General features: G+C 35.5%; 3 protein-coding genes across 4 annotated transcripts; 1 reads left to right on the top strand and 2 right to left on the bottom strand.

Annotated features, from left to right (window-relative positions):
* Positions 1–968: 968 nt before the first annotated feature.
* LOC108215519 (uncharacterized) lies at positions 969–2,749 on the bottom strand. 2 transcript variants are annotated; one of them, XM_017387996.2, is made up of 2 exons: positions 2,600–2,749; positions 969–1,985 (listed from the first exon to the last, which is right to left on the bottom strand). In XM_017387996.2, the coding sequence occupies exons 1-2, from the start codon at positions 2,614–2,616 to the stop codon at positions 1,205–1,207; spliced, it is 798 nt and encodes a 265-aa protein (XP_017243485.1). In that variant the 5' UTR covers positions 2,617–2,749; the 3' UTR covers positions 969–1,204. The 2 variants fall into 2 exon arrangements, with proteins under 2 accessions (XP_017243485.1, XP_063948008.1); XM_064091938.1 differs by having other exon boundaries at positions 969–1,896.
* A 2,073-nt stretch (positions 2,750–4,822) lies between these two features.
* Positions 4,823–6,380, top strand: LOC108215825 (HMG1/2-like protein). The gene is made up of 8 exons (XM_017388412.2): positions 4,823–4,983; positions 5,085–5,139; positions 5,230–5,349; positions 5,431–5,488; positions 5,610–5,654; positions 5,742–5,825; positions 5,912–6,013; positions 6,098–6,380. Exons 2-8 carry the CDS (start codon positions 5,093–5,095, stop codon positions 6,116–6,118), a joined length of 477 nt encoding a protein of 158 aa, XP_017243901.1. The 5' UTR covers positions 4,823–4,983; positions 5,085–5,092; the 3' UTR covers positions 6,119–6,380.
* An 841-nt stretch (positions 6,381–7,221) lies between these two features.
* On the bottom strand, positions 7,222–15,468 carry LOC108219283 (acetyl-coenzyme A synthetase, chloroplastic/glyoxysomal). Its single transcript, XM_017392648.2, has 18 exons — positions 14,916–15,468; positions 14,673–14,816; positions 14,360–14,515; positions 14,140–14,262; positions 13,879–14,047; positions 13,155–13,237; positions 12,180–12,281; positions 12,004–12,092; positions 11,824–11,914; positions 11,084–11,197; positions 10,716–10,792; positions 10,558–10,636; positions 10,363–10,431; positions 10,080–10,255; positions 9,923–9,979; positions 9,441–9,531; positions 9,165–9,263; positions 7,222–7,695 (listed from the first exon to the last, which is right to left on the bottom strand). Exons 1-18 carry the CDS (start codon positions 15,117–15,119, stop codon positions 7,510–7,512), a joined length of 2,109 nt encoding a protein of 702 aa, XP_017248137.1. The 5' UTR covers positions 15,120–15,468; the 3' UTR covers positions 7,222–7,509.
* Between the last annotated feature and the right edge of the window lie 711 nt (positions 15,469–16,179).

Below are 16,179 nucleotides of genomic sequence, written 5' to 3'. Positions count from 1 at the left end.
ACGAGAGAGCGGTACAAACTACAAATAAGAGACCGTAGTGTGTCAAGAACTGATAAAAGACAGACTTTTTAAATTAAAAGAATCAATAGCAGTTGGTCACTGGCCGGACACCAAACATGTCAAACCCAAATCTTCAGCTAAATCACAGTTGTGACGACTTAATGACATTGCCAAGGTAGCAACCACAGATAACTTACCTTCCACAAACAATACACTAGCTCGCCCCCGAACTGCCCCCTGCAGTCTTTACATATGCCTAATCTTATCTCCCTGGGCCTAGAAACCACAGACACACGGACCAGAGTCGCGTTGACATGAACTAACAGCTGCGGAGACTGCATGACAAACTAATAATAGCTGTATTTAAAGAAATGAGTGCTGCTTAACCATATCAGAACTCTTTTAAATGTTGTTCTGATTGCTAAGACAAACTTTATAACTAGGTACTTCTCATCTGAACCACGGTAGAGAACAAACGCTGCAAGAATCTTCACACACACACACGTTTTTTATTTGATTTTTTTTTTTAAAGTTTATCAGGCATATAACTAGTAAGAAGTAAGGTCAACTAAATTCTTGAGAATGATGCTATTTCGCCTAGAAATTTAAGTTCTGCTACATAAAAACATCCCAAGTTATTTAGCAAACAGATGAAATATATATCCCAAGTCAGCTGGCACAAAATCTAGAGTACAACATCCAAAAAGTGAGTTACATTTATTGATGTAATCAAAAAAAAAGAGATACTTATATATTGAAAAAACATTTACTGAACCACAACAAAGAATCACCATATCAGATTGGGTGCCATGGGACTGAATTTATATTTTTTCAATTCAATCCTGATTAAATGCAATTTTAGATTTAAAAAGGCCTAAATCACAATGGCGAGGTACCCAAGTTCAATCATAGTAAGCTGCTGATAATGTTTAAACCTCCAATGGCTAAAGGTACCTTTTACGGCAACATTGACCAAACAAGCACAAACTGAAGCATAAATTACCAAAGTTTTCAAGTAACTTTATAATAAAATAACTATCTGGAAAGGAGAGATTACAAATATCTTTGCCCAAAATCTTATCTAAAGAAACTGACAGAAGAGTTCTTGCAGACTGCACCAGTGAGACGAGATAGAGATAATTGATGGCACATCCAGATATTAATACCACAAATTCAGCAAAGCAAGCACAGTATATATGCCTAGTCACTGCCTCGACCTGGATGCAGCTCGTCTGGCTTCATCTGGTGTTGAAGGAAACAGCTCTATGTATCGCGATCCAATTGTCTTCTTGTCTTTGGCCATGGCGTTTTTAGCTTCCTCAGCAGAGATGAATTCAACAAATGCTTCTCCAGTAGCCTTTCCATCTGCACGACATGCTATATGTATTTTATCTTCTACCAGCTTATAATCTTTAAAGAAATGGGCAATATTAGACTTCTTGGTAGAAAATGGGAGGCCACGCAACTTCAATATTTCAGTATATTCCATTTGGTCCTTGTCTTGTGACCTCTTTGATCGGGGTGGAGGACTCCTTCGGACATCATTATCATGGATCCCATTGTAGTTCACCTCAGAGGCCACAGCAGTGTAATAATCCTGCTTTTTGCACCGGAAAACTTCAACATATCTCCGCCCCATGTTCTGCCGGTCTTTTTGTAGAGCAAGGTCAGCCTGCATCGGTGCAGCAAACACGACAAACGCCTCACCAGAGAATCGCCCATTCTTGTTCACCAGCAACACATCCACAACGTCTAGCCCATCAAAGAACTTGAAGATGTCAATATCTGTGCAGTCAAAAGGAATACCCCTCAGGCGAACAACAGGAAATGTAGAGTGGTGAAATCCACGGCCAAAGTCCCCATAAGGATGAAAACCACCGCTTGAACCGCTGCCAACTGCGAAGTAGGGATTTGATTCCATCATTCTTGGTCTCTTTGAGCCGATCCCGTACCCGTCCGAAACCCCCCCGCTCCCAAACATTGCCCTTCATTATATCATACCCAAAAAGAGAGAAAACAAATCCCCCACTCAACCTTGTTAATAAACCAATCCCAACCCATTTTTCCCTAGTATCTAGCTAACCTCAGTCTTATTTATTCAATTTGTCAAGTGAACATAGTTTCATCTTTCTACTTAACCCTTATAAACATCAAAATTCGTTCTCCCAAACATATAAAAATATCACACAAGTACAGTAAAACACACACACACACAATTAAAACATATAAATTACGCCAAAACAACACATAAACACAACCCCCTCAATCCTCATATCAAGAACCAAAACAACAAATAATCATCGCAGAACCCAATTGCAGACTCACAAACTCGTCTTACTCAATTCAAAACTTTCACAACACAATAAAACACAAAAGTCATCTCATGTAGTGTGTTCATACTCGTTAATATAGAATTAAAGAACCATAATTGTAACAAAGACAATCAAGATCAGATGCTACAAGCAGTGAACACAGACTTAAACAAACAAACCCAATTAAACAATTACACAAACTAGGGTTTATCGCATCATAAAATTGAAAAATCAAGATGAACAAAACATATTAAAGAGAGAGACAAAGAAGGGTAATTGATACATACCCTCTCATGCCGTACATAGCTGCTGCTGGTCGGAATAAAAATCGTGAAAAGCTTTGAAATCTGGACACGGATATTGAAACAGCAAAGTCAGATTTATGAGTTTCGGTCCTTTCGGATGAAAATAACCTAATTATATGACATATTTATATTTACTTTGGTTAAAAATAAGTGTTCACAGACATGTTTACGGGCCTTGACCCGGCTAAACTGTTACTATAGCCCAGGCCTTTCTCGGTCTGGCCCAGTTAAACTAACAAGGTTGTTTTTTGTTTTTTTTTTTGACAGAAGTTAAACTAACAAGCTTAAAAACATTTAAAACGGTGATTTTTACCTTAGGATATGTGTGATGCTAAAATTATATGTTTCAATAATTACATTGATGTCAATTTATGACGTATTAAGTATATAATATATCTATTCGATTAGATGATCTGCTAAAGTTACTTTTATGCTTATGATTTTTTTAATAAAATGTTTTTCCCTTATTGTTTGTCGAGGGACAATCTTGATAGTTTAAATAGTTCTCAAATGTTTACATTTTGCGGAGGGGCTCGGCACGTATTTTGATACTCCTATAAAATATAATTTAATTAATTATTTTGAATTTTTTTCAAAATATGTATCGATACAAAGAAAAGCAAAAAAAAATTGTAAAAGAATACATGAAATAGAATTCAATTAAATCGGAGCCAAACTAAATGAGATATAAATGATTAAAGTTCAATTATTAAATTTAAATATATAGAATGGAGATGGTTGAATAGTAGTGTGAAAATCGAAGAAAAACGGAAATTCGTGAGATTGGACATCCAAAAAATGATAAACAAATGGTCAGGAAAAAGGGAGTATTAACTACCATCTACTCCCTCCGTCCCCCTCAATTGTTTACATTGGAGGGGGACACGGAGACCAAGACAATGTATGAAAAATGAGTAAAGTTAGATGAAAAGTGGGTAAAGTGGTGGGACCTTTCAATATTTAATAATAGATTTGAGATAGTGGAAGAAAGTAGTGGGTGTAATAGTAGTTTTTATTGTTAAATATGAGATAGTGGGGGAGGATAGTGGGTGTAATAATGGAAAAAACTTACTATTTATGGTAATGTAAAGAAATAAGAGGGACATCCCAAAATAGTAACAGTAAAGAAATGAGAGGGACAAAGGGAGTACTTATTTTGAGTGAAAAATATAACAATTTCCAATTTCTTTTTATATGTGAAAAATATACATTCAAAAATAATCAAACTAAATGCATTTCCCAGCTCTGTGCATAGTAATGACATAGTTGGAATCTCAATAAAGTATAGACCGATAAAAATATATTTTTGATTAATAATTATTTTAACCTAACTACCCCAACATTATTATTTAACAAAGTTTAACCGTATTTGAAAATATAAGTGACAGATAAAGATAAACTAGTGTTACAAATTTATATAAGTCATTTTAATAAATTTATATTGTAAATGACTAAAACTCTCAACTTTTATTACAAAGAATTTAAATTGTGAATATATAAAAATATTGCAGTAATCAAAATTAAATAATAAAAATTTCGAAGTATGTATTATATGTTATCTAAAAACATCATTTGAGACATTTTCTTTGTTATCCAATTAATAAAATTATGATTATCTCTTATCACATAATCATCAAAATAAAAATATCACATAATCATCAAAATAAAAATTATAAATACCTTCAAGTACAAAATCTAATTTTGTTACATCCCTGTAATAAAACCAATAATTGGCAAGTAGTCAAATATCCTCACCACTCTATCTTATCACAAAGCCGTTGCCTTTGTCAGCTCCTACTAGATAACCCCACAAAGTTACCAAAACACCCCTAGTGGGCTTCCCCAATTTTATTCCCAATCCTTCTTTCCAAATCAATCAACGATAATACCCCTCTTCCATATCGTCATAATATCTCAGGGCTACCCTCGTCATTCCACCCATCAATACTTAAAACAAGCCTATCTCCTAAACTCCACCAGATTTCACCACGTGGCCGAACACCCCAGCATATACCAAACCAACGGCCAAGATCCCTGTCTTAAACAAACACACAGAAAGCACAAAGCCAAGCAGAGATGGAAATGAGGTGAATAAGCCAATCAAATCAAAGCAGCAGGATCGGTGACGTGGCGGCACACATTTGAAATTCCCGCCAAAACCCGGAGCTATATGTAAAAGGATATATAAATAAATAAATTTATTTGTTTTAGATGAGGACTATAGTAATGCTCTGATATACCTCACCACACACAAAGCAAACAAGGAGGCTGTATCTATATCCCACATCAATATCTCTATCTTTTTTTCTCCTCTATATTATTCTCACCCTTCACAACTCTTCTCCACACATCTCTCTACACTACAGGTAGCCTAACTCGCTCTCTCGTCGCTCTGACTCACTGAGTCGCCACCGAGTCACTCCGATTTCTACCGAGTCTGACCGAGTTGCATCGTTTTTTGTTGCAGGATTAGATATGAAAGGAGGTAGATCAAAAGAAGAAGCCAAAAAGCCGGAAAGCAGGTGTGTTTTCTGTTATTTCTTCGGTTTTTGTGTGTTTTTGTTGATTACCGTGTGGATCTGTGAGTGAATTGTGTTTGTGTTGATGTTTAGGCTGGCGGTGAACAAGAGAAGCGCCGCAGCGGCGGTGAGTAAGAAGCCGGCGAAGAAAACCAAGCCGGATAAGGATCCTAACAAGCCGAAGCGGCCTGCCAGCGCTTTCTTCGTTTTTATGTATGTACCGTTGACGTATTGATCTCAGATCTATGAATTTATTGTAGGAATTGTGTTTTTGACATATTTGTATATGTTTAGGGAGGACTTTAGGAAGACGTACAAGGAGAAGCATCCGAATAACAAATCTGTAGCTGTTGTAAGTATTTTGATCTTAGAAATATCAAACTTTCTATTTTGATCTGCTTGTTATAATCTGTTAAATATTGGTGTGGCTTGTTATAATCGGTTTGATTTTGATGTGGCGGTGGATTGTTTAGGTTGGGAAAGCTGGCGGTGATAAGTGGAAATCTATGTCGGAAGCTGTGAGTAAATTGCTTAATTTTGATTAGTTTGATGGAAGTGGTTTGAATTGTGGAATTATGTATTGATTTGTTTTAATTTTGGAATAGGATAAAGCTCCGTATGTAGCCAAAGCCGAAAAGAGGAAATCTGAGTATGAAAAAACAATGCTCGCATATAACAACAAAAAAGAGGTATACTCGTATGTGGTTTTGTTAAGACAAGCTTAAATGGTTGAAACTTGTTCATATTGTTATTGATTTGTTTTATATGATTCTAGGCTGATGAGAAGGAAGAAGTAGTCGAAGAAGAAGAGTCTGACAAGTCGAAATCAGAAGTTCACGATGATGATGAGGACGATGATGAGGACGAGAGTGGAGAGGTTTGTACATTTCTGTTCATATAACACAAATTAGGAAGAATTTGCTATCATGATGTTGAGTTTGTTGTTATTTGTATTTTGCAGGACGACGATGATGACGAGTAAAGAAACGATTGTAAACAGTTGATGAGACACGACGTAAAATTCAGCAACTACTATATATCTTAACCGGGGATGGGATTAGTGTTCTCCCTCGTCAACTTCCTAAATGAATTCGGATAAATAGTTTGGTTTTAGGGGTCAAATATCTAATGTTCTGCAGGAGAATTGATATTTGGTTTCGGAACTTGTATTTTGTCCGAAACTTTGTAATATCCTCCTCTCTGTACTTTGATTCGGGCTTAATATAAATTCAGCTAGTTGTTTACTTCCTCTGCTTTCATATTTCTTCGGCTTTATTATTGTACAAGTACTGCTTAGATGTATACACAAGGAGAAGTCACTGAATTATACCAAGTGGTAGCTAAGATATTTGGATTGTTAATTGTAGTACAGCATAATTCTCAAGCAATCAGCCCAGTACACTTAGTTTTATTCTGATTGTACAAAATAAGTTTGGGATCTATAATCAAACAAGAAAACTGTAAACTTGTCAAACGATTAAACTAACAAGGAGAACTAATTGAACTATTCCACTACATGTGGTAGCTAATATATTAAAATTTTGGACTTTAATGACTAAACAGATTATTGTTCAAACTATCAAGTCAAGCAGATGGATCTTTTTGGTTAGTTGCAGACTTGCAGGTATTATTAAAGTTGGATTTTTTATTTTTCATTTTATACAAGGAACTTGACCTTGTAATCTTTTACTATTCTTGAAGTGTTTAAGAATGGTCAAAATATCATAAATCAGAATCCTGGTGATGGACATGTGAAGGGCTGAGATCAGTTCCAATTCCCTGTCAGTATCTTCATTTTTTATGGCTTTCATTATAGTGCCATAATAGTGGTGTATCACAATCATTATATTTAAAATTCTAGATACACTCGTACACCCAAAGAAGAAAAAGGGAATATTCCAACTTACCATCAGTAATTAAGATATTTTTGTGAGTAGCTTCTCACCTTGTTAAAGGTTACAAAGTCAACTTGAGAAACTTTTATCATTAGACACCATAATTCAAGGTATTTGAATTATCTGTGAAGCTTTCACAAGCTCAGAGGTTCTTCAAATACTTCTTGCTGATATAAAGTTAAAAAAAAGCAGCAGCAAACCTTGCAGTGAAAATTGATACCGAAACTCCAAAGTATTCAAATACATCTTACAATTTCTGCTCATTTAAAATAAAATATGACACAGGCTAAAAAGAAATCAGTGTATATATAGCAAACTAGAACTATGATACATTACACATCAGTCATTATTTGTAAAAAAGAAATTATGAAACATCAATTAAATATAGGATTTTATTCTGTTATTATTCTGACTGAAGATGAAGCTTTACCCAATCAGGGCTCTGCAGCTGTATATATATGGGAACATATCAGGGACCTCAGCAATCAGCTAATGCAATTAGCTGATCAACTACACATGGATCTGCTAGTGTGCTTGTGTCCCCAAGCTCATCTAGTTGTCTTGCAGCAATTTTCCTCAGAATCCTCCTCATGATCTTCCCACTTCTAGTCTTTGGAAGACCAGGTGCCCAGTGGATTTTATCCGGGGCTGCAAATGCACCAATCTGAAAGACAGATTGCACAAATATTAATTATTGAGGTCATATATAGCTAGAGAGTTCAAATAACCAAGATGCCAAGTTCTTCTCTTTTCTTCCATACACATGATTGAGAAGAGCTGAAGAGGGTATTTATCAGATTTGTGTTTTCACATAAATTATTTTACATGATTTGCAGTGGTCTAGTAACCATAGCAACCTCCGAATTCAGTTGAAGAAATTAAAAAATCAGTGTTAAGCAATAGATATAACACTCCATAGTGGAATATATTATATCAAAATTCATGATATATTATTCACAGGCTCAAGGACCAATATTTTAACTCGTTAATGACATTGAAGACTAGGTAATAGACTTTTGCAGTGGGTACAAGTACAACACATTACAACATTGATGCAGTAACTGAATAACTGACTATGGAAATACATTTATGCTATTTATCTGAGATTTTTTGAGCATGATCTTTTATGGACCCACAATCTTTAGAAAACCAAAATGCAAATGCAAACACCAGGTAGATTGCAGGTCTGGGTCCCCATATACGATGGATGAGAAAATGGCATCTACCAAAAAAGCCTAATAGATAAATCATTACTGGGAAAGGCAAAAGTAGATACTATGCGAGGGGTCCTCCAGAAAGTAGATGAACGAATGGCATCTTGCAATGCTTAATGGAAAAGTCAGCATTCAGAAAAACCTGTAAGCTACTTGTGCCTTCCTCCAAAAAATGGGGCAGGCTTGTTGAAGTAATCATATTAAGTATAAAAGACTGGAAAAGGTGGCAGCCTGGCAGGTGAAAATAGCTCCCAAAACTATGAATGCATTGGCGTTTGGCGATGTTAAATGATCATGGGTTGACATACTGATTCGAACTTTGAGAAGGTGTTAACTATAGTACTAAAGACATTCCCATTCAATCCTTGGCTAAATGGCATGTGCTCAATGCTAATTAAGGGTGATATGTTTTTCCAAACAAGAATAGTGCTCACTGTCTGGTACATCAGCATGAATGCTATTGATTTGTATATGATGCTAGGAATTTAGCCAGTATGCCCTGTTAATAAGAGTCATATTTCCAAATACTATTTCTAAAGAAGACACACAACTATATTACATTTAACAAAATATGTGGTCACAATTATGACCAATGTAAACTTAAACTTGGTTTTACCCCAAAATCAGTCACACCTTGTGTGCACAGGTTTATGCAATAAACTACACATGTAGATGATATTTAACATTCACTGAGAATAGACATCTTTAAGACTCCAAGTCATCCTATTTTTAATATTTTAATGAACATTTTTAAAAAACCATGCAATGGGTACTGGGTAGTATATATGCTCGCGTAATTTTAATTTCTATTAAAAGATCCATCCAAAGATCCAATCCATATAGAAGGATAAGGAATAACCCTGTCGGTGGAAAACGGTTTCACAAGATTTTGAAGGGAAGAGATGGAAATTAAACACACCTGCTTTCTTACAGCAAGTATAAGACTCTTCCGAAGCTCTTCACTGTATGGAACACCATCAACCAGAGTGACAAAAGCATATATTCCCTGACCTTTTACCTAGTAGCCATATATAAGTGTGTAGTTAATATAAGCTTTCAAGCACACATACAATATTAGAATAGAGCTAAAATGAGAAAGTACCTCTTGCTCAACACCAACTATTATATAAGATTGTAGTTAATATAAGCTTTCAACAGCATACAATTTTAGAATAGAGCTGAAATAAGAAAGTACCTCATGCTCAACTCCAACTACGGCCGCTTCAGCACACTGGGGATGAGAAACTAGAGCAGATTCAACTTCTGCAGTTCCGATACGGTGTCCACTGCACATGTTACAAGTTGAACTAGGAATCAGAAAACATCTAGAATATAAGACTTCACATTCACAACAATTGCATTGGAAATTAGCTAATTGTCAAGTTTATGAAACAAATGTATCCCTAATAAACAAAAATATATTACAGAGATGAATTGATTAGTTTGTAAACAATAAATATAGGTAAAATGATTGTGCATAACTGAGTATCATAGAAAGAAGTGAATCTTAGTTTAACTTCTGGACTGGAATTAATTACATTCCCATCACCTTTCATCACAAGTACCAACCAACTCAATGTAACGGCAAGTAATCATCTTTCTGCTAATAAGAATGAAACAGAGGCTAGAAATTTCAAATGCTCGTGTATTTAGTTCAATCAAACAAAGAGAAGTTACCTGACGTTGATGACATCATCAACTCTTCCAGTGAGCCAGTGGTACCCGTCCTTGTCCCTAAAAAAAGATTTCATTAAAAATGAATTAGTAGGAGGTAAAATAGACCACTTGGAAGTGACTGAAGCGAGACCAAGATAACATTTTCAACAAATATTACCTGCTGCAGCCATCACCGCTGAAATAATAGCCAGGGAATGGCTTGAAATAAGTCGTCTCATATCTATCATGATCTCCATAAAGAGTTCTAAATGCACCAGGCCAGGAACCTTTTATGCATAAATATCCACTGCACTCACCTTTAATTTCTATACCCTTCTCGTCAACTATAACAGGCTACAGTCACACAATAAACAAAGAAAACAAAATTTTAACATGTGGATTCAAGAATAATAGCTAAATAAGTGAGACACATTATCAACAATTTATCTGGAAAAATTTACCTGGACGCCGAAAAATGGAAGTGTGGCAGATCCAGGCTTCTGTGGCCATGCACCGGGAATGGGAGTGATCTATAAGGTAAAAGTAGCAAACCAAAGCGAGGTTGTGGTAGTTATATATTCTTTTTGCTAATTAAAGTTGTAGCAAATTTACTCACAAGTACCAAAAAAAGATGAAGTAAAATTAATTTTAATTACCATGAAGCCACCAGTTTCTGTTTGCCACCATGTGTCAGATATCGGGCACCTCGAGTCTCCAACTACATTGAAGTACCATCTGTAAGAAAGGAACAAATTTGAAGTGAATCCTAATTCCTTTCAGTTTAGATATTCAATAGCATAACTTTAATAAGAACCTCCATGCACTTGGATTGATGGGCTCGCCGACGCTTCCAAGCACACGCAAGGATTTGCGAGAGTGACGGGTAACATGCTGCATGTCAAACAGTCAAACACCATCAATTAGGATTAAATTAAACAACTTCAACAATAATATATTTCATATATGCATCCCTCCCCCCACAGGTATTGTCCAATTCCCAACTCTATATCAAAGGAAAAAACTTATGTCTGTGCATTTGGGGTATAAGCTAATTATTTGTACCAAATAAGAAATTTTGACAAAAACAGACTACAAACTTATTCTTGAAAGCTGTATTGTTAGCAACAAGCATCTGCATTCAGAATAATTTACACAAAGTAATCCTTAGAAAGACTTTTTAACCTCATCTCCATCGCGCATGAGAGATCGCACCAGTGTTGGGGCAGTATAGAATAATGTCACCTTGTACTTGTCAACGATTGCCCAACTACGTCCAGAATCTGGATAATTTGGAGCCTGCAGATAAGCGATAGAATTCTGCTAAGAATATGGAAACAATCTCTAACTTTATTTCCGATAGTAGAACATCAAATGCAATTGTAAACCTCCAAATTGATGATATAATACCTCTGAATCTCTGATTAAACTTCTTATCTTTTATTAGCTAAAAAAGTTTTTTATATCTAAAACCCCCAACTAGATTTCTCATCTTCAATTTGCTAACTATCTAAAACAAATCGACAAACTCTTAAGAATTTACCCTTCTAAAAATTATTACCGAACGTAATTCCTTCCATAAGGCGTCGGTACATGCATAAATAATTGATTAACTAATGAGCCCTTAGAAGAGAGGCTCAGGTTTGAGAACTCTTAGATGAAAGGTCGACCCAATTTAACTGTATCATTATTATAGAAATGTAGATATGAGAAGTATGTCTTTTTGCAATTCTCCCGTCAGGATATCACACGAGTGTATGAACCAACTATTTTGTGTATTCTACAAGACAGGAATATCTCCTGCTGGAATGATAAGATACATGTATAAGTATATATGCTGCAAGGACGATTAAACATTACATGGTTGATGTCAAAAGTATATCTTATCATTCATATAGTATTTAAATTACTACATGATCACTTACCCCTTCATAGACAACAACAGTTGCTCCATTAAGAAGAGGCCCATAAGTAACATAGCTGTGTCCAGTAATCCAACCACAGTCAGCGGTACACCTAAAAATAAGCGACCAATTGGCAATTAATATACGCAATAGTATAATTATACTCAAATACAAGAAAGTGATCGTTGTCTTCAGACTTACCAGTATACATCCGACTGTTTGTAGTCAAAGGCATACTTGAATGTTGTTGCAGTGTAAATCATGTAGCCTCCTGTTGTATGCAGAACACCCTTCACCAGGAAAAAAAACAAAAGGTGTTATTAGATTATTTAATAAAATGGCACGATATAGTCAAGTATCCATCAAAGCTTAAACACCTTCGGCTTTCCAGTGCTCCCACTAGTGTAGAGCAGAAAAAGTGGATCCTCTGCATCAACCCAAACCACATCACATACTTGTGGATACTTGGGCACAACATCCTGGGGACAAAACATGACAGACAGATGAGTGCAATATTACAACCAGAAATAAGGTAATAACCAAAACCCTGGTTTTATGGTTGAGGAACATGCGCAGAACTGATTCAGAATTACACTTGTTATGCTTTTCTAGGCACCCTTTGACACTATAGAATCCAGATAAGTCAACTCATCAATGAAATTACTCTTACAACCTGATGCTATCAAGTTTAAAGCAAAGCGAGATTTATTTATTTTTTAAAAATGCTTTTGTGGAGCACCTAAAACAAACTTGACCTAAAGCTTAACAAATTAGTGGGAAAAATAAAAATAAGAACACCATAATTCCTATAAGAATAATATGTGCGATCTCCGAAGACATCAACCTCTAGCAGTGATCTGTCTTGATATCATTACTTACCAACTCAGCCAACACCCTGGCATGCACTTCTCTCTCTTGGGATGCATAAAACTTCCAGAAGAAGATCAAATATAGGTCTAGAAGGAGATTTCGCTCCATCAAAAACGAAATGGTAGGGGTACAAAAGGCTGAAATTGTGTAGGCTTAGGACAGCTTTTAGCGAAATATATGAGAACATTGCATGGATCTAATGTTATTGGGGAAGAAAATTTTATGGAACTGAACTTGATATATATAACACCAACACCCTATAAATCTTTGGCTACAGTGTGAAATTATGTACTGCCTAGAATTGACACGACACATTTAAAAAATGCAAAGAAAGAAAGCTCACTGAATAAAATTTATCTACAAAGTCACTTAAACTTCAGAATTTTAACAGGTTCCTATTAAGATGTTTTTAATAGGTACTTGTAACATCTTATACATGATATTAGATTATGACCTAACACAAACCATGTTTAATCCCCCACCTGCCACCAGATATCCCTTCCTGCTTGCCATTTTGTAGCTTTCCTTGTCATGGCAGATTCATTCTCAAAGGTCAAACATGTATCTGTGTACAGACAAAAACAGATATGTTCAAGAAATATAATAATATTATTAGAGAAATAATGCAGTTAATTGAGCTGTCCACTTCCTAAACATATTGTCACGCATAGCTAGGGCAGTTGAACAAATTCTAGGCGAGTATTTTCTTCACTTAATGTTCATTAATCTTTTATGCAACTTCCATTACTAAGTAGACAAGCTCTGATGAGCTTTGCTAATTCTACTAAACAAATTCAACATCTATACTGATGGGCCACCTATATCTAAAAACCATGCGAGCATGTAATTCATCATAAAGTTATGTCATTTGATCATTTAATCCTGTATGTTTGCTGGTGTTAGCCTTTAACTAGGTATATCAAGTTTACTGTATAATTTATACACAAAGATCACTTTCCAATTCTTTATGATAGTTTAATGCATATCTTACTATAAGTTCTTAAGTACATTTAATGCTTGGAATTTAAGTTGGACTATTTATCACAGTGAGCAACCTCGTCATCCTGTGTTGAACTTCATCATGTTCAATGTGTTTTTAGAAAAGGAAAAAAAAAAAAAAAATCTTGCTGTCACCTTTACGACTCCACAAAATGTAACTTCTTCTATTCCTATGAAAACAGAGAGGATTACAATTCAATGACACACCTACAGTGACCCCGTTATGGGATGCTTCGTCAAGTGCAGCATCAACTATGTCCTTGAGATTAATGATTTTAGGCCCCCTCATGACAGCGTTGCAAGTAATCACAATCTTTGGTCTACAGTCGATGATTCTTTGAGCAACAGCCTCCGCAGAGAATCCAGCAAAAACAACCTAAAAAATGCAGAATTTCACAACTTATATACCTTGAGAGCTGGTCCAATGTTAAGTATACCTTAAAAAATAATTAAGCTTGTGATGCATACAGAGTGAACGGCACCAATCCTAGCACATGCAAGCATAGCTATAGGCAATTCCATCAACATGGGCAAGTAAATTAGAACAGCATTACCCTTTTCAACACCATTATCTTTCAAGTAGTTAGCAAGCTGCAACAAAAAGAATACAAAACATATAAACATTTAGCTCAAACAAAACCAGAAACTCAATACATTCACACACACACACACACACACACACACACACCTGGCAAACTCTTTGCAGCAACTGATTATATGTCAAAACACCATCAGCGCCGGGTTCATTCCCTTCCCAATAAATCGCAACTTTGTCGCCATCACCAGATTCGATGATTCTATCCAAGCAGTTGTAACAAATGTTGCTAACACCTCCTTTGAACCACTAATTAAAAGAAAGTGAATCCAGAGCTAATCAACATCACTACTACTTAAGAGTTAAGAGTCAACAGATAAAAAAAGGTGGATTAAAAAGTACAAGAAAAGTGATGAAAAATGAAAAAGGTGATATTTTGTTTGTATATTTAAAAGGGCAAATGGACCTGAATTTTGATAGCCCCTTTCCTGACATCAAGATTTTCAACAAAAACCTGGTGACCCCATTTCTTTTTCCAGTAAAAATCAGAAGCAATATCAGACCAAAACCCAGCTGGGTCCTCAATTGATCTCTTGTACATCTCCAAATACTAACAATCAAACAAACCCCATCATCAAAATCTCTATATAAACCAATCAAACAATTCATAAAACCTCACACACAAACACAAAAATAATAAAGATGACACCTTTTGGGGAGAGGGGATGAGAGCTTGACTGCAGAAATCACGACTGGGGAAAATAAGATCATTTTCTTCAGAGGCAAGTGCTTCACCAAGAATGACAGCGTTGAGGTGGGGAATGTTGCCAGCGCCAGAAGGGAATGCAGCCATGGACTCAACATGCCTGAGCTCTTTACGAGAATTCATATTATTATTGTTGTCGGTAGTCATGACTGGAGATGGACTTATGACTTGTATCAACAGATAATTATATATAGAGCGAGAGAGAGAGAGAGAGAGAGTTGACTGGGGAGAGAGAGAGATGGAGATCTGGATTGGGAGAGAATTACGAGAATATTACTAGCAGCCCACGACTACTGGTTTTTTACTCGGGGGGGGTGGGTGTTGGTGGTGATGCAGGCGAGAAGTATTAGTTGTTCTCTGTTGTGTTTGCTGCTTCTGGTTTTATAGATGCAGACGCATTGTACTTTTGTGTTTGATTCTAATTTTTGTGCCGCCGGAGATTGCCGAGGAGAATCCCCATTTTTCATTCCTGCCGCATCTCTTTTATAAAAATCTCATGATATATTTTAATTTTAATTTTGATTATACCCGTAGCGAGGTTTTCATCGGTGAAAAATCTCAAATCAGTTATTTTCTTGTTTTGTTCTTGTTTTCAATAATATTCCTCCACTAGTAAAGATTTCTGTCTTTCAAAAAGATTGTATTTTTGTTTGATAAAATCTATTTTGGGTGAGTTTTGTTCCCGATTTATTTGGGATTTGTTTATTCTCTCTTTGTGAGAGCTTGGTGTTTTTTTTTTTTTTTGGTGTGATTCGACGTTAGATCGGATTTTTAAGAGATTGATTCACCGACAAAAAATTATATGAGATTGCAATTAAGATCGACAGCTCAAACTGGTTTTGACGAAGGCTACATGTATATATATTCATTTCAACAAATCTCTGGATTGTGTTTTTATAAAAACTAGATTAATTAGCGATATGATTAGTTTTATATTTGTTCGACTCGATTGTTCTTGTAGATGCCGTATAGTTTTTTATTATTGAATTAGTTTTTTTTTTAAAAAAATTGAGCAAATTACAAACGACTTTTCTGATGTGTATCTATGTTTGCATACATAAAGTAATGGAGTAGTCATTTTTAGTTGAATGAAATATTTTTATTAGATAACGAAATAAAAAAAAATTAATATACATGGACAAGTACATCACACCACCCAACCAATCCATTCTTTGTAGTGTAATCCTTTTACAGCAAAGCTAATTTA

The sequence above is a fragment of the Daucus carota genome, chromosome 4 (assembly GCF_001625215.2).
Source record: "Daucus carota subsp. sativus chromosome 4, DH1 v3.0, whole genome shotgun sequence".
Lineage (NCBI taxonomy): Eukaryota > Viridiplantae > Streptophyta > Magnoliopsida > Apiales > Apiaceae > Daucus > Daucus carota.
This window is presented reverse-complemented; position numbering and strand designations above follow the sequence as displayed.